This window comes from Triturus cristatus, chromosome 8 (genome assembly GCF_964204655.1).
Source record: "Triturus cristatus chromosome 8, aTriCri1.1, whole genome shotgun sequence".
Lineage (NCBI taxonomy): Eukaryota > Metazoa > Chordata > Amphibia > Caudata > Salamandridae > Triturus > Triturus cristatus.
This window is the reverse complement of record NC_140591.1, coordinates 1,256,359,412-1,256,386,619: the sequence shown is the minus strand read 5'-3', so window position 1 is coordinate 1,256,386,619 and position 27,208 is coordinate 1,256,359,412. Positions and strand designations below refer to the sequence as shown.

At 45.1% G+C, this 27,208-nt stretch overlaps 1 protein-coding gene across 2 annotated transcripts in view; it reads right to left on the bottom strand.

Annotated features, from left to right (window-relative positions):
• Positions 1–27,208, bottom strand: part of LOC146805677 (amine oxidase [flavin-containing] A-like) — a 675,430-nt gene that overhangs the window by 9,137 nt on the left and 639,085 nt on the right. For both annotated transcript variants that reach the window (XM_085622952.1, XM_085622951.1), the window contains 3 exons: positions 12,725–12,822; positions 6,027–6,138; positions 3,605–3,667 (listed from right to left, as the gene is read on the bottom strand). In XM_085622952.1, coding sequence (XP_085479078.1) covers positions 3,605–3,667; positions 6,027–6,138; positions 12,725–12,822 — 273 coding nt within the window. The remainder of the gene's footprint in view (positions 1–3,604; positions 3,668–6,026; positions 6,139–12,724; positions 12,823–27,208) is intronic.

Sequence of the window (27,208 nt, the reverse complement as noted above, 5' to 3'; positions counted from 1 at the left end):
TGGGGTGTCATAGACTGACTTGTCATAAAGTGGGATGTCAAACTGGTGTGGTGTGTCACATAGTGTCTTTGCTCATATATAAATATTTTTTTAGATTTCAACAGATACTAAGAAGTGGAGTGGCATGTCGTAGAGTGGAGTGGCGTGTCATAGATTGGTGTGTCGTAGAGTGTCTTAGAGTAGAGGGACGTAGAGTGGAGTGGCATAGAGTGGAGTGGTATTTTGTAGAGTGTCGTAGAGTGTAGTGGAGTGTCGTAGAGTGTAGTGGAGTGCTGTAGAGTGGAGAAGCGTGTCAGAGTGGAATGGAGTGGCCTGTCATTGAGGCAAGTGGAGTGGTGTATCATATAGTGGCATAGAGTGGAGAAGCATACAGTGGAGTAGAGTATTGTAGAGAAGAGTGGTGTGTCATAGAGTACCGGGGAGTGGCATGTCATACACTGTCTTAGAGTGGAGTGGCTTAGAGCAAAGTGCCATGTAGTAGAGTGGAATGCTGTGTCGTACAGTGCAATGGCATGCAGTGTCGTAGAGTTAAGTTGTGTGTTGTACTGTGGAGTGGCATGTCGTCCAGTGGAGTGGAGTGGCGTGTCCTGGAGTATTTCTTTTCATTTTGTTATTTATTTTTTATTCCAATAGGTACCTAGATAGTTTCCAGGGAGAACTGTGGTACTTAGTAAACATTTTTTTAAATATATAAAACACTAAAAATAATTTTCCCTACCTATAGAAACTTTGCTAAAGTGCCTCATATCTTCTGATTGATTAACCAACCAGTAATAAGCTATATTAAGAGTTCAAATCCAGAACAAAGTCAAAGTGTGGTCTAAAGACTTTGGCTGCATTTTTAGTTTGGGGAGGGTTTCTTTAGTCAATAATATTTAGTTTTGTCATCGCTATGTATCGCTTTAAACCACAAAATTACTGCAGTATATCGTGACCCAATATACCACCAAGTGTTTTTCTCTTATTACTAAAAAACTACTGAACCAATTTACTTCAAATAAAAAAAAAGTCCTTCTGCATCATAATCTATATTCCTGCTAAATATCATGAAAATCTGCTCAGCCATTTTGCTACTACGTCCGTCTAAAAACTCTATGGAAAATGCCTTGGTGGAAAAATGTGTTTTGGGAACTCTCCCCATTTTTTTTGCACCCCAAATAATCACCATGAGACTTAGCATCTTTGGTCAATGTAGAAAAAAGAATAGGTCTGAAAAGTTTTGAGGAGATTCGTCAGAGGGTTGCAAAGTTATTACCAATCAAAAATCCAAGGAGTTCCTATTTCTCGGAATCATAATCATAACTACAGTGTGGCTACCTCCACTCTGTAATACATTCATATATATATAATCTCTCTCATACTACCTTTTACATTAACCCTTTATCTACTTTTCTTCTTTTATTTCTACCCATCCCTAAACCCTGAAAACACCCCTAATGTCCCTAAATCCTAAAAATGCTTTACCTTCCGTTACCTCTGCCCACCCATGAACCTTTAAAAAAACCTTACCTCTCTGCATATCTATCTGCTCCTCAACCCTAAAAACTTACCTCCCTGAATCTTTCTTTACCTGCTCATAAATGCTAAGAAGCTCATTCCTTAAACCTAAAATACTCCCCTTTGTTTAAGTGACATAAAAAATATGTCATAAAAAAATACTTCTCTGCATGGTAAAGTACTGCGTTGTAAACAGGCCCCAAAAATGGGCACACGTAGTACTTACCTGTACTGTACCAACCTGCGCTGTACCGTTCAGCGCTGCAAAGATTGCGTGGTAAACATTACATACTCTCCCCCCAATAGTCCTACAGTGGAATTGTACTATACTAGGGAATCCTTTTGCCTTAATACACTCTACTGTGTTATAGTAGAATATTCTGTAGAATTGCATCCTTTTGCAATGTTATAAAAAATAACATTCAATCGGATTTCCTGTTATAGACATGCATTTGGCAAGGGGCATCAGTGTTAACATATGACCCATTTTCAGCAAACGCCATACAAAAACAGGGCAACTGATTAGCTCTAGATATACAAAGAATTCTTTGCAAACAATACAGGATTTTGTCTCTGGAGACATATGGGAAGGGTTCCTAAATTCATTGCAGGGTAAGACATGATAATAAAGCAATTCAAACCTTTTCTCTCTAGACCTGTGGAGTTTGAGTTAAAGAACAATAGTAATTTTCAGAGGATATTTGAGAATTAGGAGAAAACAGTCCTCTGACTTCTATAGGATCTGGGATTTATTTGTTTCTTTGTTATCCGGGAAGATATATACATTGGAGCATTGTTTAGCATTTTACGCCATCTTTTGCATTCAATGCCTGATGTATGAAGGATATTGGCACTGACTGGCCAGTGTAATAAGCACTGCAAATCCAAAAGATTGTAAGTTTCCATGGTGAAGGGTGGGAAATAAAGAAGCAGAGTAAGGAAATAAAGGGGAAAGTGTGAGAAATACAAGAAAGGAAAGAGGGAAAGAAAGTAAAGTAGGGACGAGAGGGAAGAAGGAGAAGATGGAAAGAAAAGGGAAGGGAAGACAGGAAGATGGACAAGAGGGGAAGAAATGACCTGCGTATATATGCCTGCATTCTGTAATTGCATGTGGGCCTGCATGTTTGTTGGCTGTGGTGTGTATGTCATGGGTGCGTGTCTGTGTCATGTCAGCAAGTGCATTTTCTTTGTCACGTGATATCAGAGGTAGTCGGGCCCCTGTGATGTAGGCAGTGCCAGCGGTGGCCGGCATGGATCTGAGGAAGGGGGTTGGGTGGGTTTCCTCGCTGCATCTCTCCTACGCAATCCTCCCTCGCTCGGCCACAGGAAGCACACCCAGGCTCCCAGTCAGCCAATCACAATGCTACCTTAGCAGCACCGTGTTTCGGAGCTCAGACGCTGACTGGAGGCCTGGGCATGTTCTCCACGTAGGCTGCGGTGCAACCACCATGGAGAACATGCAAAGTGCGTAAGACTGTTTTGGGTGGCCCGAGAGGGCTGGCCAAGCAGTCATTGCACACATAGGAGGGTGCTGCCTACCACTCCCCCTCTACCCCCACCCCCTCACGCAAAGCTGCATAAGTAGGAGAAAATAAAATTGCATTAAAGCGTTATTCTCATTTTATATTACCTTTGTTTCCCAGCAAAAAAGCAGTGGGGCGACGATCCTCCGCCTTAGCAGAGGAGCCGCCACTGGGCAGTGCCAAGACGTAGGGACTTATTTACAGTTTGGAATACAGGTACTCCATCACAAGTATGCTGGATATCCTGTCCATTGTACTACAAGTGCATTAAAGCCTATGCCACTTATAATATGACAGATAGGATATCCGACACATCTTGACAGAGTATGCCGTCTTCCAAACCCTAAATAACGTCCTTAATACCTATTCAGAACTGCGTAACTAGCACAAAGAGATTCAAGCACCCTGTGTATCTTTTGAGCCAATAGTGATTTCAAATATGTGAGATGTGCTCCATTAGGCATACACTGTCACATGTGATGCTCATTACTGGCCAGTTGTATTTCACTACTAAAATCCGACTTGTGCACTGCTGTACTTCATTGTGACATAAGTGGTTTAATATCATATGAAGGGATACGCACCACTGACTCTGGTTCGGGTTTCCAGATTTCCGCCTTCGAAATTTTCCCCATGCTGCACAGTATCTGAAATAATATGTTATGTAGTTAGACTATATGAAGCATGACGGTAACCGTTTAAGAAACATATGTCACACCGTAACTTACTCGGAAAAACGAAATCTCTTTTACATCCAAACTTTGGAGCAATATAATATTACACAAAAACTGAGTTCAAAATTAGCAGCATTCTGAATTATTTTGCTGTGGAAATTTGAAATACCCTCTTCAAAACATAAATCATGCTGAGGAATCTCATAAATGAATGGAAAATATAAAGTTTTTTTACTTCAAATTTAGGAATAATTTGCAATATGGAAATATACTGTTAGGTTATTCATTTATTATCCACATTGCTAATATTGCAACTGCCGTAACATGGAATAATTATTAAGTCGAATTTGATTTCACACTAAAAAGTGCTTTTGAGGCTTAATATCGTGGAGATTAGATTGATTTTTTCAAGATATTGCCCTTCAATTATAAATGTATGCGTTGGTAATTATCTTCATCGTTTTACACGTGATATACCATGTGCTCAGTAATTACCTAACTTGGGATGTATAGAAAGGATAAATATTGAATTATGCACTATAACCATTAACCGGGCTTTGGTTCTCTGATTCCGCTGTTCTAAGCAACTTATATCTCTACAATATGAAACTGCTTTATGTTAATAGATGGGTTTGTAGCTATCAGCACCCTCTTTTGGGATTTTTAATATTGTATCAGGTTTATATATATATTTTTTTCTATTAGCATTCAAATTTGTATTTTAAGTGCTTAAATTATTGTACGCGTCAGATCTGGAAGAGCATACAATTTAATAGAATGGGTTTTTTTGTACTGAATGCAGGGGTTTGTACTGTTTTTATCATCCCGATGTAGTGAGATTAATCATTCAATTTTAGTTGCAGTTAAACCTCTTTAGAAGTTATAAAACTTGACATTTTCAATACTATGGGCCAGATGTATGAAGGTATTTTGCATTCGCAAATGGTGCAAATCCCCAAATTCGGCCGTTTGCGAATGCAAAATGGCCTTTCCTTATGTATGAAAGGCTTTGCATTTGCAATTTAGGTAATCACAATTTTTTTTAATTACCTAAGTTGCGAATGGAAATAGGGAATCACAATTTGCGAATCCCTAATGTACATGAAAGAAGCCTTTCCTAAATGCAACTGTGCATTTAGGAAATGCCAATTACCATGAACTTCAAGTGAATAGTAACCATGTGCAAATTTTCAAAAATGCATTTTTCAAAGTGCCATGTTGCGCCCACATGCCCCTCGGGCCTGTGCGCGTGGGCTACATGTGCACAATTTAAATTGTGGGTGTTCTTCACGGGGGCTTAGGCGCCCAGGCACCCGTGGCTTTGCATTCACTAATACGCGATTACCAATTAGGTAATCGCAAAATAGCTAATTCAAAACCATTCGCACCAATACGCCTTTTGGCCCATAGGAATGAATGCAGTCATATTACCTATTACGATTCGCAATTTACCGAACCGCGATTAGGTAACATTAAGGAATCGCAAAATGTTTAGCGGTTCCTACATACATCGCATATTGCGATTCTCAAATAGCGATTCAGTAAAAATCGTTGTTTGGGAATCGCAAAATGCTCTTTTGATACATCTGGCCTTACATTTTTTAACAGTCCTGAGAAGCAGCATTTTGTAGTGAAACATAAGTCAGCTGTTTGGCTGCTACTGAAACTAGTAGTGATGATGTGTTCCAAAGAAATGTATTCAATAAAAATCAAAATAACAGTTACAGAATCCAGGAAAATTGGTGTTCTTTACCTCTTTATGAAACTGCATTAAAAGTAAACATAGATTTTGGGATTAAGGTGAGAAGCTGGGGAGAGCTCATTCTGTGTTGACCCTGCTTTGCACCCAGACTGGGTTAGGCCTCACCATGAAAATAGGTCCAATGAGATTTTGTCATACCTAACCCTCCTTCTGCCAGGTGAATTGTCTCAGTGACTTTTGGGCCATAGAGTCCTCAGCAAAGAGGTCACTGCCTTGACAGATGCTGGGTGTAGCCCGACCAAGCTAGTGTGATGCCTGGTGCCTCCTCCAGTCAGATGGTTTGCATTGGTGATTTTTGGGAAGTAGAATTCTTGGCAGGTGGCTTCACTCAGTGACCGAACTTACTCAAAAATGTATTAGCATCTCAGTCACACTTACACTTCAATTTCACAGAGCAGCCATACATTAACTCGCCGTCTGGTTGCCTGTTGTTCTGCAGGTGTTACATTTTCTGCCAAATATCTTTGAAAATTATATTGCCATAGATGAAGTAGAGGTAGACATTGCATGCTAGAGCAAATGAATTTTAAAAAGTAAACTCCATTTTGAGCAATTGTCATAGTTCAGTACCTCTCTGGCTGCTCTTTCTCCGGCTTGAACTGCGCCCTCCATGTAGCCACTCCACTGTGTCGCTGTTTCTGTACCGGCAAAGTATATTCGGCCAATAGGCTCACGAATTACCCTTTAAAACAATGTGTCTATGTCACAAAAGGGAAAGCATTGGCTTTAAGAATGCATTGCACATCGTCACATTTCCTGAGTATCCCACGTGCTTTTTAGTACAAACATTTGCTGTGAGATTTTAAAGAAAGGAACATGTATCAGAAAGACACGAAGAAAGCAGAAGTACATGTACAAAGAACGTAAAATAAGGGACAATTGTCACTATTGAAAATACTTTAAAAACTGTCATAAAATATAAACAAACCCGATCTGAGCTATATTGGGGACAAGAAAAGTCGGTAAGGAAAAATGCCAAAAAACTGGCAGGTGGGATGTCTTTGAAGAAAGTTCTGTGTAGAATGTAGTAAAAAATGTCTAACCAGTTCAAACTGATAAAATTGCATTTTAGAATCAAAATAAGAATTTTTAAAAACGGTGATATACCGCTGTTACATATGAATGTATGTATTAGATGCGGTTTCGACAGAAAGGTTTTTTTTTATTTGCTAAGAAGTTCGTCACTCTTTGACAAATCTCTATTATATTTAATGCGAAATAAGCACATTCAGATTTGTATTGGTAAGTCAGGTTTCGTGCAGATCGGCCACTCAGGGAGTGGAGTCAAAGTTAAAGGGCTGGCATAGGAATTTTAATCTCCTCAGCTAAACAGAATTACACCTAATGTGTTATGAAGGAAGAACTTTATTTAAAATTGGTAGAAAACAGATGTTGACATATTTGCATTGGAAAAAGATATAGCGGTGGCTTCAACTCCTCAATGTTATGTTTACATACACCTGCTATTCGTGGCTCCAGATCTGAAGAGGGCACAAGAATGACATTGAAAACATGAATAGATATGACAAAGTAAGTCTACAGTGTCGTGCATGGACAGAGGCTCTGTGCAGGTGGTGCTGTTGTTATGGGGGCAAGGTGCAGGACACAGCCAAAGGCTAGGTGGCTAGACACGACAAACTGAGCACAAAGCTCACAGCCAAAGATTCCGAAACTACGTTGACTAGATGCATTGTCCATCCAACGGCTACACCGTGTGCGCATATCCTATGTGCAGTGTCACAGGCTGTGCACAGGGGAAGCAGGGGAAATAGAGCAGACGAAAGACCCTGCTTCAAGAGCATGTTGCCCATCACTGAAGGGGATGCGCAGCAGGTTTTGGTGGTATAGATCTGGGTATAGGGTGTGGCCAAAAATTAAGCCTTGTTCCCAGTGTCCATTGTGCGTGGCAGAATGCCTATACAGTTGGTTCTATGGACTCAGGTGCTGCATGTAGGGCCCAATCAAATGTCAGCCCCTGCACCCAGAACCAGCTGAGCGCAGCTGAAGGATGTACACAGAAGTGACAGTGGGTGTGGTGGCTGGGCACACGACAAGGACAAAAGGCATGCCTTGTGCCCACAACCAAGTGTACATGGCCAAAGGCCATATCCAGTGACTGTGCTTTGGCACGTGACAAATGTATACCATTAAATAAGGTCACATGTACAGAAAAATGCACTTCGCAAGGTTATGGTTAAGTATTCAGAAGGCAAATAAGATTTGTGTAAAAAAGAAATTTCCTAACACAACGTTGTTAGAAGGAATGTTATGGTTCTGGCTCAAAACGTTATAAAGGACATTTACCAGTGATACTGAACCAATAAAATCACAACTGCCCCAATGCTCTCTACTCATTTCTTCACCTGCTACAGTGAACTCTGGGCAAAGCTGAACCCCATGGCAACAATGCCAATGCACATATTGGAGATGTTGTAATTGCAGTGTATGTCTGATAGACTCAGCCTCCACCCAAAATGGCCTAAGGTCATGCTGATCACACTATGATAGGGCTGTTGACTGGATGCCCTGGCGAAATAAAACCCCATCCTACACCCAAGCACACCAGTTACTGTTGAAGTCAGTTCTTACACACACCAGCAACCTTTCACACTCATTGTTAGTGCATTGGGCGATGAACTGTTGAATTTCACTGTTTTGAGTTTTCACAGCAGAATCTCTTTAATTGAAGTTATTCTGGCAATATATTAATACCAATAACCTACGGATGGGCAGTGAGGCCTCTGCAATACCATTATACATACGAAGAGTCCACTCCTCTTCAATCTTTAAAATATTCAGAGGAAATGTTCATGACCTACTAGAAGGGCAGCCAGTAATTAATAATCTATGTATGTGTTTTTAGAGCACAACCATTTTGCTTCACAGTAACTTGATCAGGCCTTGTAGACTGAGAAAGTGGCAGGTTTTGACCAGCCATGATGGGGCCCATGGAATTGGCGATAGAGGATCAAAAGATCATAAGGTCGAACCGTGCTTTTGGCAGAAGCCTCTTTTTTATGGGATTACCGGTTAAGTCTCCTCTGAGAGAGGTGGTGTGGTGAGCAGTGGAGGGAGTGTGCTTAGTGGAACTGTATGTATTGAGCCTTGACCATGAATGGCAAGTACATTAGAATCCTCTCAGGAGGGCAATTAACACTGGGGGCATATTTATAAGCCCCTGATCGCCACCACAATGTCACTTTTGTCGACGTTGTGGTGGCGATAGGGGCTTTGCCTTATTCAAAGGCGGTGTTAACATGGCTCTACACCGCCTTTTGAATAAGGCACCCTTTCACGCTATTCTTAGCGTGAAAGGGGCAGGCAATGGGTGTTGTGGTGGGCGTTCCACCGCAACATCCATTGATTTTGACACTGCCCCATATTTACAAGGGTGGTGTAAATATGGGGAAGCACCAAAATTAAGACCAGGGAAAACCTGGTCTTACCATTGCTCAATGAGGAAAAATATTTAATTTCTCCTTCTTTTTGCTGTTTCAATGTTTGCTGCGTTGTGCAGCACACATAGAAATAGCAAAACGCCATTGATTGTTTATGTGTCATTCAATAACGTTGTGCAACTTCTTTGTATGCTGTATTAAGCAGCACTCATAGAAATTTCAAAACGCCATTTCAGATTGTTTATGTGCAGGAAGGTACACCTTACTGCACATAAACAACCATTCCCATCAACGCAGGCACCCGTTAACTACGTGTTGGTGCAAGACAGCTAAATAAGCACCAGTTCATGGGGAAATGCAAGGCTGCAATGTATTGCTGTAAATACAGTGCATCCCTGTGTTTCAGAAGTGGCAGAGTGCAGTGTTAAGCCAAGGTGGAAAATGCTGTGTTCCGCCACTTCCTTGTAAATATGCCACTGTATAATTAGGGGACTCTGTAGTTGTAAGCCATTTGAGGGCATGGCTTCACAAATCACGCCTTATAACTATTGATGTTCTGTATTTAATAAAGTTACAATCCTCCACAAGAAGAGGACCAGACAGCAGGACCAAACAGGTAAAGTTGAGATAAAGGAACTATTAGGGTAATAAAAATAAACTACCGCAAGGGTGGGTTATAGCAGACACAGTTATACACAGAAATACTAAAATAACCTACATCTTTCAATATTTGTGAACCAGTGGATCTGTTGAAGTTAAATAAAGTTTGCTTGGGGCGGACACCACAATTTTGCAGCACTGTTTCAAAATGATTATTTAAGCTATTTTATTTTATTCTGAAATGAGCTTCTACTTGCACAGTGAATTTGCTTCACGAAAAGTGCAGAACAGGAGAATTTATTAAATTAAATTCTAGAATAAAACATGAGGAATTGAAGTGGGTCACTAGTGAATGGGATGGCCAATCCAAAACAGATGCAGATGACATGGTGACAATTGTGCTGATAGTAAATTCAATAGAGAATAACAAAAAGCTCATTTTAAACTGCTTAGGTATGAGATTTATGAACAATATCCAAACAGAGATAACCACTCAGCCTTAAGTTGACAAGTTGAGGCTGTTTAAGGTCACTGGCTTAATAGTAGCTGGGCACTCTCTGATCTGTTAATAAATCTTTCAGTAGGCTTTAGGCCAGATGAAATGATCTACTAAAGAAGGTATCAAACTGTCAGAGACCTCAAATGACATGTAAAGTGAGGGAGATCATTAATATAATCTAGTACAAACTAGGATATCTCTAACAAAAATAAGAACTACTCAAAAGATTACTAACCACTACTACCCATCTGAAAAATAATAAAGAGCAATGTTCTATGTGAGACTGTCTTATGTTGTTGAATGATCAAACATAAGCAAACACTAACCGTCTCAATGCTTTACAGAGAAAGATATCAAGCCAAAACAATCTTTTTAATTTCACCTGCAAAGAATGAGAGATACTGGAAGAAATGGACAGTGACCCAGTATTGGAGCGAAGAATAAAAAATGTCTTTATCAAAAATGAGCTGATACCAACTTTTGTTAATTCTAAAGCCAACATTATGGATCAAAGTTGGAATGCTATGTTGCTCTGTCCATAATGAGAGGAGATTTGTATGTTCCTCATGGTCTCAATATGACTAAGACCTCCTGCTCTCACAAATTGACAAAGTTAATGGGGAAAGAGGATGCTAGAAGAGCTAATTCAGGAGTGAGATGTTCAGGAAGTTCATGGTGCTCATAGCACTCACTATAAAATTGTCTCCAGTTTTCCTTCACAATATTTGAGGAACAATTATATTTAGATTTCTGTATTTGAAAAACATACATCTTGTTCTTCTAACAAATGTGTAATCCGATAATTTCATAGAGAACTTGCACCATTAGCCCACTGTTTAATATGTTTTTGGTTAGAAGACGCGTCAGTAGAAGCTCTTGACTTTAAATAATCTATCCTATTTAAAGAAACATAAGTACAAGTTGGTATTTACTCGTTTAATATTGTACAATGAAAGAGTGGTTGTGTATGGATTGGAGAGGGTAGACAATTACAATTGGCTGAAGGAAGGGGAAATTGTAGACTAGAGTTTCTAAAAGCCTTCTCTATTATACAATAAAGGTAACTAGAGAAGTGTAAGAAGGCAAGACAAATGCATACCGACATAACACAAAAAGTACTGCAACAATTACTTGTGAGCAGTACCATATTAAGTTTAAAGAGATCATGCAAAGTGGCTGGAGGACAGGAGTACACCAGAACCTGTTTCACTCATTTATATTACAGTTCATGCACAACTGTGTATGATACTAATATAATGAAAGCAGATATTTTAATGTTTAAGCAATCATGTTTGCTGTATGCAGGAGGTCTTGTAGCACCAAAATAAATTAAGAAAGCAGTCCTCAAACTGTAAATAAAATAAACATTTTTTTGTTTATTTTCAAGCAATAAACTGTGCGTAAATATCCATTCATGTGTGCATGCACGTTTGAGTGTGTTTCATATCCCGTTGAAAAAACTTGAAGCGTGCCAAACAGTTATGAATGTGAAAGTACTTGCTTACTTAATACAGTAGTGAACACTAGGGTCACTTTAATAACTGGTCACAATCAGTTTACTGTAGTTGTTGCTAGACAATTTAAAAGTAATGGGGCCTATTCAAAAAGCTACATGGTGTATGTCAAGTAATGCTACCTCATGTACTCTAATATACATTTCACAGACCCCTGAGCAGAGTATCGGCCTCTTCTATATTTTCTGTTGGGAGATTTCTGCGCTGGTGGAGATTTCCAAAAATATATAAGTGCAAAACTTAGTAACAATGTGGGAGGGACTGGGGGTGGGTGGGGAGAAATTGGAAATAATTACTACAAAATGGGTGGGGTTGAGAAAAAGTGAACAAGGGGTTTATGGGGGGACATGCTAATGCAAAGACATACCCACTTACGAGTAAGAACATGACAATTCACAAAAATACACATTTAAATCTACTACATTAGATTTATTCTATGGCTGGGTTTCAGTATTTTCATGTGTGTTTTGTCAGTAAAACAGGCTTAAATGTACTTCAGCCCTGCCTAGGAGTAAAGCAAGTGCCACACATGGCCAATAACTCATACTGCTACACACTTCAATAGAAATCAATGGAGACAGGAACTAACAATAACACATAGGAATACATATGAAATAAATTTAAAAACATAGCATTTGAACTAAAACTTTATTTAAATTAACTTTAATTTGAATAATGTTTATAAATAAAACAATTCATATTGTTATTTTAATATACATACCAAGTTAATAGAATATATTGTAAATTATAATTTATTTAGAAGACAAAATAATCACAAATGAAACACTGCATAACTTGCATCCAAGTTTGTGACACATTCAACACAAATAATACTGCATGGGGTAGGGAGGAAAAATTAACAATCTAATTTATTTATGTATTTAAAGATATGTATAATTTCTTCATATGTAATTTTAGTGAAGGAGTGTTGTCTCTTGTTACTGTGGTAATCCTACGTAAATAGGAGTGAGAGAAATGTGTTCATTTAATTTTAATTACAAAATATGTATGTTTTATTAATTTAAAATGATCTGTACATATCTGTGCAAACATGTGGAACTTTACTAACTGTAACTTTTCACTCATAAATTCAGTCACAGGAGTCTTCATCTATGTGAAAATCTAGACACAGAAACGGTAAATTCCAGATGTGAGTAGATTTACACCTAGGTGTAGGTGTAACTACACATGTGAGGAGATGTACACATACAAATTTCCCTTGGTGAATAGGGCCCAATGGAATCTAAATCACCATACCTTCCAAACTGAGTCATGATTCCTGGTGGAAAGTAACAAGAGTAACATCCACCTGAATACTGCTCCTCACACCAGTCCTTCTCTTCATAGTGTACTGGCTGCAAAACAAAGTTTCAAGAAATAATTGCAGCATGGTGTTATGACTACTGCAGTACAGCATACCACTAACAATAATGGGGACATGTAGATGTTCTCCTAACATGTTATGATATCTTCACAAAACAGACCATTTTACTGAAATTTCTCTAAGAAGCAATGGCTATAGATTAACATGTTTATCGATGAGCATTTCTGTCCTTTTAGTGTTGACTATTGCCCTCAGCATCAGCGAAATTCTGTTTGATTCTTCTAAGAAGCAGCATGATTACGTCATTGTAGCTTTCAGCAAAATTGATCTTATCATGTGTATGTTTGTTGATATGCCCTAACACATAATTTGATGAAACAACATTTCATGACATGTGGAGTGTGCATGCTCACCAGTTCAGCTCCTGCTTACTAAGTACTGTGGTCCTGGGTGTCTTGAGTGTTTTATCGTATTTGTTTGTGTTTTCACCATGATCAGAATTCAAATATCGTATGGGTCAAGGTATCCTCAGAGGGTACAAAGTGTCAGCATTTTATATCATTTAATTAGTTGGCTTTGCCTATTTGGACCAGGACACACAGGTAAACGGGAAATTGTAAATGCCGTGATCCAACTTGTATTTGGTTGATATGGCTCTTTAAAACACAAATAAACTTCGGGCAAGGTGCTAAGCAAAAACCATAGGCATTTTACACCTAGTTGAAGAAAGAACATTAGAGGAAATGATCTGTATTATTTATTGATCTTGGGCATGTATTCAAGGAAGTCCTATCACTGAACCTCCAAAATTCAAACATTATTTTTCTGGTAAGTGTTTTGTCACTGTGTAATGGGATTAAGGACTTCAAGACGGTGAGTGACTCTACTCCTCTTGGGGCATAAACACACATCGAACAGGATGGCTGCAGTGTTATTATCCTAAAGGTTCCAACACTAGAGTTACTCCTCTGCCAAACACGGAAAATAATCTTGTGAGCCTTTATCTGGAAAGGACCTGGCTGAAATCAAGGCAATGATGTACGTTTAAAATGACATGGAACAAATCTCTGTCCTATGACTGGTCAGGAAACCCCATAATTTGTAAGGGTCTTGCCAAGTAGAGCAGTAAATGATCTGCATTTATCACACCTGGTAAATACGGATACTCCACGGTGTGGTGCATTGCAGCAGTTGTCACACATTTTGAGTTCCAGAGGTCCGATCTGTAGTTTATCATATTTGTATTTATAAAGGACTTTCTTACCCCACGTGAGGCAAGAGTTTTAGCTTAAGACATAAAAAGCGCTATTGAGGTTTTGCACTTTGATTATTGCATGGTTCACCTATTTCCCTGCCATTTAACTGAGACAAATGTTGCTAAGTTTTTCCTGTCAAAATTAGTCTGGAAGAGGTTGTGGAGTGCTGTAATTATGCTTGGCAGTAATTATTGCACAATGCGGTATCCCAGTTCCTGTACAAATGCCTGCGAATACACATTTCAGGAATTGTGTGAGACCTCGAAACGTAGAATCATGTTGACCATTGAGAAGTAGTTTGATATCCTTGTTTGGCTTTTAATTAGATATAGAAGGAACTAGTTCTTTGACTGAAGAAATTGTGGTCACAGTTTTTTTTATTTTTTTTAAAAATTATTTTTATTTGCATTTCCAACATAAAACACAATAAGCATGTCACATCGAATCGTCCACCACCTTCTACCCTACCACCACCCGCCGCCCACCTCCCCCAGCATAGCGCAAAACATATCAATGCATTGATATAGAAGAACCCACCATCCATGTAGGAAATTAGCTGCATCCAAGTCCCTCCCATATGCAATAAGGCTGCCAGAATAACCCTCTCTACCCCCTCAGAGCCCCCCCATCCAGGCCATAAAAACATCGCCATTTCCCCCACACTCTGGAAAATTTCTTCGGGCAGCCCCTCGCTTTGTAAGTAAATCTTTCAGCCGCCATATATATGTCCATCCCCCTCCTTCATTCGTCAAGCTTCGGGGGGTTCGGGGCTCCCCATTCCTGTGCCACATCCCTCTTGGCCACCACTAATGGTAATGTCAGGAAGATGAGATGGGGTCGAGTCAGATCTATATCGTTCGTTATCCCCAGTAAAACTAATTTGGGCTCCAGGGATAGGGGCACTTCAAGTATTTCCCCGAGTTCTCTCATTATCCTGGCCCAGTAACTTTGGAGGACCCCACACTCCCAAATGGTGGTGGTAAAAGTTGTCCTCGGCATGTCCACACCGCAAACAGCTAGGGTCGGTGGCCCATCCCATCCGGTGTAGGCGGAGTCGATCATAGTAGACTCTGTGGAGGATCTTGAATTGGATGAGTCGGAGTCGAGATTTTATTGCCACTTCCCTAGGGTGCATCAGGGCAGTTTCCCAATCAAGCATGTTCATCTCCCCTATATTCGATTCCCACACACTCTTCAGTTTTACCAGTCCGTCCGGCATGTTGTTAAGTAGGGTTTTATAAGTCAAGAAAACTAGCTTGGCCTGAACCTGGTCCTGTAGTAGGCAGCCCTCCAGTGGAGCATATTCCGGCAAGGGATCCGACAGCGCCTCTTCTGCCTGCCAATCGTGGCGTATTTGCGCATACTTTAGGAACTGAGAGAAGTGCAGGCCGTACTCTGCCCTTAATTCCTGGAAGGACTTCAAGGCTCCCCAGCGCTGGAGGTCACCCAACACGGAAATGCCAATATCGTCCCACCGCCGGAAGCCTTTCAACTTATGTAATTCCCGTAACCATGCACAGTTCCAGATTGGGGTTCGTCTTGTCGCCCTGTCCCAGAGCTCTACGGTCACCCTTGTTGCCGATAATAGTGCTGCCTTCCCCTTCCCTCCATATATATAGTGCAGGCATTTACGACGGTCTAATTTCACCCTATACGTGGGATGATCCGCCGGGGCATGTAACCAATCATTTATTGGTGAGAGATGTTCCGCCCAGTAGTATGCCTCCACGTTGGGGAGTGAAATCCCTCCATTATACTGATTTCCCTGTAGGGTCTCCAGCGTTATCCTATGCTGTTTCCCCAACCAAAGCAACTCTCTAAGGCCCTCATTTACTTCTTGAAAAACCTGACGCGGGAGGGGGAAATACTTGTTTTGTAGTGCATAGAGGAACCGCGGTAGAGTGATCATTTTATACATCGCTGACCGCCCTAGCATTGTGAGTGGGAGGGTCTTCCATCTGCACGCATCCTCCTTAAAGTTCAGTAGAACCCGTTGGATGTTTTTCGTATATGAGACAGAACTACTACTTGTTATGTAAATTCCTAAATATACAAACCCTTCAGTTGTCACCCGTAATGCCTCGGGTATAGCCGACCCCAGGTCTCCCTCCGCGGGATTGTACAAGACCGATTTATGCCAATTTATAGTATAGCCTGAGCGTGACCCATAGTGGTCCAGCAGTGAAAATAGGCGCGGTATCGAGACCTCTGGAGATGTAACATACAGCAGGATGTCATCCGCGTACAGCAAGATCTTCTCTTCATACCACTCACCTTGGTGAATTTTAAAACCAGCTATCTGACTCTCCTGCTGTATTTCACATGCCAGCACTTCTATGGTGAGGGCGAATAGTAGCGGAGACAGGGGACATCCCTGACGGGTCCCTCTTCGTATGGGGAAGTCCTCCGAAAGGATACCATTAACTTTAACCCTCGCTCATGGGTCCGCGTAAAGAAACGTAATCCACTTCCTAAACTTCTGACCAAATCCAAACTTTAGCAGCACGCTATCTAGGAAGGGCCAATGCACCGCGTCAAACGCTTTTTCAGCGTCTAGGGAGAGAAACACATGGGGCTCCTCACGTACCCATACCTCCATCAACCAGTTGTGTGTCCTCCGCAGGTTGTGTCTAGTTGCCCTATCTGGCAAAAAACCCATTTGATCTAAATGAATCAGGCCTGAAACCACTTTCGAAGTCGGAGGGCCAGGATCGTCGCTAAGAGTTTCACCTCTACATTCAATAACGATATAGGGCGGTATGATGAGCACACCTCCGACCGTTTGCCCTGCTTATAGATAGGTACTATCGTGGCCATGCGGAGATCTGGCGGGAGCATCCCTTCCTCCAGCGCCCCAGTGAATAGCGCCAATATATGCGTGGTGAGGAGGTCCGCCGTTCTTTTAACCCCTTCGCTGCTAGGCCTTTTCCCCTCCTGTACTAAGCCTTTTTTGGGCTATTTGGGGTAGTGCGCACTTAGGCCCCTGTAACTTTTTGACCACATTAGGTATCCACGCTAAATTTGCGTCCTTTTCTTCCAACATCATGGGGATTCTAAAGGTACCCAGGGAATGTGGATTCTCCAAGAGGGTTGCCAGAAATGAGTCAAAATACAGAAACATTTTGTTTTTTTTGTGAAAAATGGGAAAAACGGGCTGCAAATGAAAGCGTCTGGGTTTTTCTCTGGAAATGGTATCAAAAAAGGGTTTGTGGGGCTGAAATCACCATTTTTCCAGCTTTTAGGGAATGACAGAATTTTATCAGAAAACCAACATTTTTTACACAGTTTTGGCATTTTTCTGGGACATACCCTATTTTTGCTATTTTTTGTGCTTTCAACCTCCTTCCAGTTAATGGTAGAAATGGGTACAAAAGCAAAAATGGATCCTGGAAAGCTATACATTTTTGAAAAGTAGACAAAATTCTGAATTCAGCAAGGGGTCATTTGTGTAGATCCATCAAGGTTTCTTTGTAGAAACTACCAGTTAAATATAGGAAAAAATAAAAATTAGTTGAAAAAAGCAGCCTTTTGAGTCAACGTTTTCACCTGTAACTTCTTCTAATTATGACATCTCTTTGAAAGCAATGTACCGTTACATCCGCTGGACCTTCCTGGTTGTGGGGATATATAGGACTTGTAGGTTCACCAAGAGCCCAACGAACCCAGAGGAAAAAACTGAGCAGCATTTTGTAATGGTTTTTTATTATTTTCCGGGTATGTAGCAATTATTGTGGGAAAATGTATACATGGAAAAATCGGTATGAAAGACACCTATATATTTCTGAAATGGGAACAAATTACAGAGTTTAGAAACAGTGCATATTTGCACATTTTCGAAATTGGGAATACTCATACTAGCATGAGAATTATTGGTCATTTTTCAAAATGACTTTTTTTTTACACAATGTCTTTCATTTGGAAGGGAGAAATGCATCAAAAATCAATAGGTAATAACAGTTGCTTTACATATCTGAACTACCCTAAGTCTCCCGATAAAAATGGTACCTCACTTGTGTGGGTAGGCATAGTGCCCACGACAGGAAGTGGCTCAAAACCTAACGTGAACACACCACATTTTCACAATGAAAATTTACACATTTTTTGCGAAGAGTCTAGCTGTAGTTTTTGAACCCTATCTCTGCCGGCACCTAAGGAAACCTAGCAAACCTATACATTTTTGAAAACTAGACACCCAGGGGAATCCAGGATGGGGTGACTTGACTGCCTCCCACCATGATCTGTTACACGGAATCCCTTGCAAACCTAAACAATTTACAAAAAAAACACATTTCCCCCACATTTCTGTGGTGGAAAGTTCTGGAATCTGCGTGGATCCAAAAATTTCCACCCACCCCGTGTTCCCCAAAGTCTTACGAGAAAAATGGTACCTCACTTGTGCAGGTTGGCCTACTGCCCGCCACAGGAAATGGCACAAAACGCAACGTGGTCACACCTCAATTTTGCAGTGAAAAATGACCCTTTTTGGCAAAGTGACTAGCTGTAGTTTTTGAACCCTAGCTCTGCCGGCACCTAGGGAAACCTAGCAAACCTATATATTTTTGAAAACTAGACACCCAGGGGAATCCAGGATGGGGTGACTTGAGTGCCTCCCACCAGGGCCTGTTACCCAGAATCCCTTGCAAACCTAAAAAATTGTCAAAAAAAACACATTTTCGCCACATTTCTAGGATGGAAAGTTCTGGAATCTGCGTGGATCCACAAATTTCCACCCACCCCGCGTTCCTCAAAGTCCTACGAGAAAAATGGTACCTCACTTGTGTGGGTCGGCCTAGTGCCCGCGACAGGAAATGGCGCAAAACGCAACGTGGTCACACCTCAATTTTGCAGTGAAAAATGAGCCTTTTTTGGCAAACTGACCAGCTGTAGTTTTTGAACCCTAGCTCTGCCGGCACCTAGGGACACCTAGCAAACCTATATATTTTTGAAAACTAGACACCCAGGGGAATCCAGGATGGGGTGACTTGAGTGCCTCCCACCAGGGTCTGTTACCCAGAATCCCTTGCAAACCTAAAAAATTGTCCCAAAAAACACATTTTCCCCACATTTCTATGATGGAAAGTTCTGGAATCTGCGTGGATCCACAAATTTCCACCCACCCGGCAGCATCCACTAGACACCCGGCGGATTCCAGGGAGGTATGGCTTGCGTGGATTCCCCAACGTTTCCTTACCCAGAATCCCCTGCAAACCTCAATTTTAGCTGAAAAAATCACTTTTTTCACACATTTTGGTGTGGGAAAGTTGTGGCATCACCGGGCTCACACAAATTTACCACCACCCACGTTCCCCCAGGTCTCCCGGTAAAAATGGTGCCTCACTTGTGTGGGAGGCCTAAGTACCCTCGACAAGCAAGGGCCCAAAACATAGTGAGGCGACAATAAAATGGCCTATCGCAAAACCACCTGGTTTTGCAAGGGGGGTCACTTGGGTTTTTGGCCCGTTGCTCGGCGGCCATCTAGGGAAACCTACCAAACCCATACATTTCTGGAAACTAGACACCCGGGGTCTTCCAGGGAGGTATGGCTTGCATGGATCCCCCAACGTTTCCTTACCCAGAATCCCCTGCAAACCTCAATTTTAGCTGCAAAAAAACAATTTTTTCACACGTTTTGGTGTGGGAAAGTTGTGGCATCACCGGGCTCACACAAATTTACCACCACCCAGCGTTCCCCCAGGTTTCCGGGTAAAAATGGTGCCTCACTTGTGTGGGAGGCCCAAGTACCCGCGACAGGCAAGGGCCCAAAACGTAGTAAGGCGACAACAAAATGGCCTATCGCAAAACCACCTGGTTTTGCAAGGGAGGTCACTTGGGTTTTTGGCCCGGTGCTCGGCGGCCATCTAGGGAAACCTACCAAACCCATACATTTCTGAAAACTAGACACCTGGGGGCTTCCAGGGAGGTATGGCTTGCGTGGATCCCCCAATGTTTCCTTACCCAGAATCCCCTGCAAACCTCAATTTTAGCTGAAAAGTTCACTTTTTTCACACGTTTTGGTGTGGGAAAGTTGTGGCATCACCGGGCTCACACAAATTTACCACCACCCAGCGTTCCCCCAGGTCTCCCGGTAAAAATGGTGCCTCACCTGTGTGGGAGGCCCAAGTACCCGCGACAGGCAAGGGCCCAAAACGTAGTGAGGCGACATCAAAATGGCCTAGCGCAAAACCACCTGGTTTTGCAAGGGGGTCACTTGGGTTTTTGGCCCGGTGCTCGGCGGCCATCTAGGGAAACCTACTAAACCCATACATTTCTGAAAATTGGACACCCGGGGGCTTCCAGGGAGGTATGGCTTGTGTGGATCCCCCATCGTTTCCTTACCCAAAATCCCCTGCAAACCTCAATTTCATCTGAAAAAATCACTTTTTTCACACATTTTGGTGTGGGAAAGTTGTAGCATCACCGGGCTCACACAAATTTACCACCACCCAGCATTCCCCAAGGTCTCCCGGTAAAAATGGTGCCTCACTTGTGTGGGAGGCCCAAGTACCCGCGACAGGCAAGGGCCCAAAACATTTTTTGACAGGCAATGTTGATTTCGCCTCACAACGTTTTGGTGGGGCAGATTGGGGGCTAATGCCCCCATCTGCCCCCCAGGGGAGGCAGAAAGTCCACTAGGCGCCAGAGAGTTTTATGGGTAAATTTTAATTAGGGTGGGGGTTGCCCAAAACGGGCATGCCAATGCCCCCACCCTAATTACCATTTTCCCCGAAAAATCTCTGGCGTCTAGTAGGCTTTTTGCCCCCCGGGGGGACAGATTGGGGGCTACTGCCCCATCTGTCCCCCACGGGGGGCAGGAAGGCTGTAAATTTTGCAGGAAGGGGGTGGGGGCATGGGCATGTCAGTTTTGGCCAACCCCCAAACTAATTAAAATTTGCCCCAAAATAATCCCTGGCGTCTAGTGGGCTTTTTACCCCTCCAACAGGGCAGATTGGGGGCTAAAGCCCCCATCTGCCCCCAGGGGGGGCAGAAAGTCCATTAGATGCCAGGGAGGTTTTTGGGCAAATTTTTATTAGGTTGGGGGCTGCCCAAAACGGGCATGCCAATGTCCCCACCCTAATTAAAATTTGCCTAAAAAATCCCTGGTGTCTAGTGGGCTTTTTGGGCCCTGGGGGGGCATATTGGGGGCTACTGCCCCATCTGCCCCACAGGGGAGCAGGAAGGCTGTTATTTTCGTGGGGGAGGGGGGTGGGGGCATGGGCATGCCCGTTTTGGGAGCCCCCACCCTAATTCAAATTTGCTCCAAAAAAACTACCTGGCGTCTATTGGGCTTTTTTGCCCCCCTGGCATGGCAGATTGGGGGCTAATGCCCCCATCTGCCCCCCAGGGTGGCAGAAAGTCCACTAGACGCCAGGGAGTTTTTTGGACAAATTTTAATTAGGGTGGGGGCTGCCCAAAATGGGCATGCCAATGCCCCCACCCTAATTAAAATTTGCCCAAAAAAATCCCTGGCGTCTAGTGGGCTTTTTGCCCCTCCGGGGGGGGCAGATTGGGGGCTACTGCCCCATCTGCCCCCCAAGGGGGGCAGGAAGGCTGTTATTTTTGCGGGTGGGGGCATGGGCATGCCCGTTTTGGGAGCCCCCACCCTAATTCAAATTTGCCCCCCCAAAAATCTCTGGTGTCTTGTGGTTTTTTTGCCCCCTGGCGGGGCAGATTGGGGGCTAATGCCCCCATCTGCCCGCCAGGGGGGCAGAAAGGCTGTCATTTTTGCGGAGGGGCGATCCCCAAGCAGGGATCCACTGGGGAGGGGTACCATCGGAAAGGGGAGATTCTCCCCTTTCCAATGATACCTCTCCCGTCTTTCTACGTGCCCGGGGGGCTGAGATAGCCCCCTGAGCACATACAAAGTGAAACTGAAATGAGCCTAAAGGCTCATTTCAGTTTCGGTTTCTGTGCAATGAAGACAGCGCGACGTGCGCACTGATCTTCATTGTACAGAAACCAGGGAGGGGGCCTCGGGAGCTGGGGAAGCTCTTCCCCAGCTCCCATGGTCAAAGGGATTAAATAGAAATCCCTCTGCTGTCTGCAGCAGAGGGATTTCGTGCCCCTGGCCTCATGACGGAATGGTTCCGTCATGAGCACAGGGGCACCGATGCTCATGACGGAACCATTCCGTCATGAGCATCGAAGGGGTTAAAGAATTCCGCTGGGAACCTGTTAGGGCCAGGAGATTTCCCCGGGCGCAGCTTAGCAATCGCTTCCCGTACCTCTGCTGCAGTAATCTCTGCCTCCAGGCTCTCTCGCTCCTCCACGTATACTGACTGATCTCGGCCGTCGTGCTTAGGTCTCTAGCCCCATAAAATTCCTCATAATAATCTGCAAATGTCTGCGCTCTCTGAGGGTCGGTTCTACTAGGCCGGCCGTCTGCACCCATCACCTGATCAACCCACCTCGCCTCCTGTTCTCTGCGACTCAGCCATGCCAACAGTTTCCCCGATTTATCCCCCACGTCGTATAATCTATGCAGAGTTGCCAGTGCCTGCGTCCTGGCCTCGTTACTCGTCATGTCCTTATATTGCTGCTGGGCGTCCAGCACCCGTCGGAGCGCGGGTACCCCCCGCCCATGACATGTTGCTGTTCCAGTTCCAGAATACGCGTTTCAAGGTCCCTAATGCCCCCCTGATGCCTTCTCCTGTCCTCAGCTATCCTATTTTGTATTTTATCGCGGAGGACCGCCTTCATGGCCTCCCAGATCGTCACTCCCGACTCCACGGAGCCCAAATTGTCTGCCAGATAGACTTTCACGTCCGCTCTGAATCCCCGTAAGAGGTCCTTATACTGTAGATCCCATGCAGCCAGTCTCCACCTCCTGGCCTTCGCCCCTAGTCTCAGTCCCAACGTCACCAACAGCGGCGAGTGGTCTGAGATGCCACGTGCTAGGAATTCTGCTCGGCTCATCACATCCAGCACATGGCGGGGTAGGAAGACGTAATCCAATCTGGAGTACACCTTGTGCGCCCCTGAGAAATAAGAGTACACCATAGTCTCTGGATGAAGCCATCTCCAGGCGTCCGCCAGCCCTACCATATCAGTAAATCATGCTAGAGGGGAGTGCACCGAGGGGGCCAGTCGTTCCCCGGACCTGTCCAATGTAGGGTGCATCACGTCGTTAAAATCTCCACCCACCACGTGCTGTGAGTCCGGCGTGTTCAGAATGATATCAGTCACCCGTGCAAGGGTTCTTGCCTGTAGCTGAGGGGGTGCATACACTGACACCACCGTCATCTTCTGGCGTCTCCATGTCCCCGTCACTCCGACATATGTACCTTGTGGGTCCGACCAGGTGTCTGTAACTATGAAAGGGGGGGATTTCCTCACTTGAATGGCCACCCCTCTGGAGCCTGACGTGTACCCTGCATGTGCCAGTACCTTGTACGCCCCTCTAGCCAAGAATCCGCATCGTGTCCCCTGTAGATGTGTTTCCTGCAGCAGTACTATATCAGGGGCCCTCCGTTTAACTAAGGCCATGACCAGTCCCCTCTTTATCTTTGTACCCAGTCCATTTACATTCCAGGTGAGGATTTTGACCGATCTATCATCTCGTTCCCCTGTCCTGGGGTCACCCATCCTTCCAGAAGACATCAAACTGGGTCAGGACATGTCCCGGCAGGTCCCTTGTGTAGGGCCTATAGGTGTCGTGGACCTTTCCATCTGCGGCATGCTTAGAAACAAGAACCAGAACCTCAAACCCCCCCAAACCTACCACCCTCTGAACCCTCCCGCCCTTCCCCAATCCCGCAACTAGCGCACCCCAAGAATACCCCCTCTCCTGTCCAGACCCATCGCCATCCTAACGACAGAGATACAGCTCTTCAGGTGAAGGAGGTCTGTCGCCCACCCTCTATTAACCTCACTACGAACTTGCCCGCTTCACCCCTCTACAGGAATTTTGTACCAAAGCATAAACCACAACATAAAACTGAAGAAACAATAGCACAATATAAAGCAGTCCAAATACTGTTACAATAAACCGTAATAAAAAGGGGGAAAAAACAAGGGAGGGGGGCGGACAACAACTTGCGTGCTCTCAGCTACAATGTCCACGACTGGCTGACCCCTTGTGTCCCTTCATCACGAGTTGGAATCCTGCGGTTCCCCCCTCGAGGTCTCTGTGTCTTGCGTTTGTCCCTGCTCCATGTCTTTTATGGCGGCCACCAGGGGATGCATCGATCGTCCTTCCAGGCCCTCCCCTTCCGAGGCAGTATCACCAGGTTCATCTTCCCCCTCCGAACGTGCCTTCTCTGCCAGGCAGTGAAAGCGCGAGCCCGTCAGCCGGACCGAATCGAGAGAGGTTGCACTGTTCCGTCTCCTTCTCCGAGTTCCAGAGGCCCGTACGGGGCGGCCGCCTCGCCGCCACCTCACTTGCTGCAGCCTCGGTGATCCTCGACAGTCTTCCCCAAGGTGATCCCGCTCCGGTGGCCCTCGGTCCCCCGTCGGCCGCCGGCCTACAGGTGGGCGTTCCTCCAGGTACTGCCAGGCCTCTTCTGGGGAATGAAGAAAATAGGACTTTTCCTTGTAGATCACTTTCAGCTTTGCAGGGAATAACAGCATATATTGTATTTGAAGTGCTCTCAGCTTGGCTTTAACTGAGTCAAAGGAACGCCGCTGCTTTTGTACCTCCTGGCTGTAATCCAGGAAAATCATAATGTGTGCGTTCTCGTGTCGGATGACCCCAAGTTTCCGAGCTTCTCGTAGTATCATGTCTCGGTCCAAAAAGTTCAGGAAGCGAGCAATGACTGGCCTCAGTCGCGCCCCAACCGGCGGTCTCGCCAGCAGTGCTCTATGCACCCTCTCAATTACAAAGCAAGTGGAGAATTTATCTGTCGGGAATGTGCGTAACAGCCATGAGTGGAGAAACTCCACCATATTTGATCCCTCAAGTCCTTCCCTAAAGCCTACAAAACAGAGGTTGTTACGTCTTGCCCTGTTTTCGGCATCGTCCACCTTCCATAGGAGTTGCTTATGAGAGGCTTTGAGATCCACTAGGTCTTTCTTCAGGGCCTGCACAGTGTCCTCCGCCTCCCCAATCCTGGTCTCTGTATTCGTGACGCGTTCAGCTAAATTGCGGAAGTCCTGCCGCAGGAGCGTCACCTCCGACCCACCTCCCCGATTTTGTTTTCAAGGGCCTCACGGGACGCTTGTATGACATTCATTAAGAGGACCGTGTCCGATGTTGTCCCACTCGGTTCCGACTCCACCGCCGGAGGGGCCACTACATACCTGTCTAGTGTGCCCTGTTTGGGGGGCCTGGGGTCCAGGGTTTTCCTGCCCATTATGGGCTGCGTTGCCATTGTACCTTCCCTGGTCTTTCTTTATACTGGACCGCCGTCGCGCAGGGGTCTTGGTGACCTCGCCGTCAGTCTCCTCTCACCTCGTCACCAGGCGGCGCCGTCCGAGTCCCACGTCTGCCCATTCACCGTGAGCGAGACCACAGCACACCCCACTTTTACTTCCCCCAGGTCTCAGACACCAGTCCGGGGCCGATGTGGTTTGCCCCAGCCCCCGTCAAATGCAGACAACCAGGTCTCCTGTTGCAGTACTCAGCCACCCACTGATTTAGGGTGGTGGGGGGGTCTCACGTCGCTCGTCCGTCCCGACTCCACTCCCGTCAAGCACCCCGGCCCTCACCGCTTCTCCAGGGCCCTCCACTGAGCGCTCCAGCTGCCTTCCCAGGAGTCAGGATGTCACCGTTCCCTGGGGGAGGGGGGACGCCCACTGACCTTCTGTCCCAGGAGATTGCCCTCTGCGATGCCGCCGTGCTTCCTCCATCCCGGGATGCTCCCTGTGCAGACTCCTGCCTCCCAGGCCTGCTGACCTCCTTCCTCATGCTACCGCTGTGGCAGTGCCAGGCCTCCACCCGCAGCAGTCTTTGTTGCGGCGCCGCCGGTGGGTGGGGGTAGGGGGGGTCCTCAGATGTCGCGTCCAGTCCGGGGCCAGCGGGCAGGCAGCTCACCTTCAGCCAGATGGGTGAAATATCGCCGAGGGCTCCACCACCCAGCCTCAGCCGTCGTTGCCCCCGGGGGGGCGCTCTCTTCCCCCAGGCCGCAGTCCAGGCGTACCACTCTGTGCAGCACCAGGTCCTGGCCGTGCCCGCACTTCTCTTGGCCCACGACACTCAGCGGGGGCAGCCCGGCGTTCTCAATGTGCCAGCGTGCATCAGGGGCCCGCTCGATCTCACCGAGCACCGGCGCTCAAGCCCCCCCTTATAGCTCTCACTCCGTCCAGTCCCCTGAGCTCAGGGCGGGGTCCCACTGCCTCCTTCGGGTCTCGCCGAGGCCGCAGTCCGCCTCCGCAGCCCGCACCGGTCCAGATTCACATAGCTGGCAGCCGCGCTCCAGGCGCCCCCCCCCAGCAGGACTCGCCAGGCCTGCTTCGGCAGCGCTAATCTCAGGGACGCGGAGCCTGCGCCATCTTGGGTTGCGCGCCTGGCGTCCATCTCCGCCGCGTTTCCTCTAAGAAAGCGGGTCTTTCATGACCCCGTTGGGCACCTAATCGCAGCTAGGGGATGCAGGAGCCTCAGAAGGGCGACCAAGTGCCATCGTCGGGACTCCGGGTCGCCGTTATTAAAGTCGGATCACTGCCGGTAGCCGGAGCGGAGGAGCTCACGTCCTACTCGGCCATGTTGCTAGCCACGCCCCCCAAATTGTGGTCACAGTTGATCATTTGCTAGCTCATTGTTGAACCACAGGCCAACTGAAGATGTCCAATATATCATATGTTTAGATTTGTAAATATAGATTTGAGCAGAATAGCATCACGTGGCCAGAACTAGAATACCTAAAGACAGACGGTCATCAGTGCATTTACATAGAGGATCATCCAGTGCACATGCATCTAATGAAGACTTTTTCAAACTGGGATCTTAATAATCACATTCACATGCGCAAAGTTGCCAAAATATTTCTTTTTATGGTCTGGCCTGACAGTGCAAGCTGTATCCAGACAATTATGTGAGAACATCAGGAGAGAGGCTTTAGCTGTGCCCCTATGTTGGGAGCCAGGAGTACATGTTTTGATTGGACAGAATTAGTGTGCTTCCACAAAAAAGTGCTTGATCTCTGCACAGCTGTGATCATTTTGTTTATTTATCCAACTGCCTGAGGTTGAACTTTCAGGGGCGCACACACACATGCTATTGAATTGTCT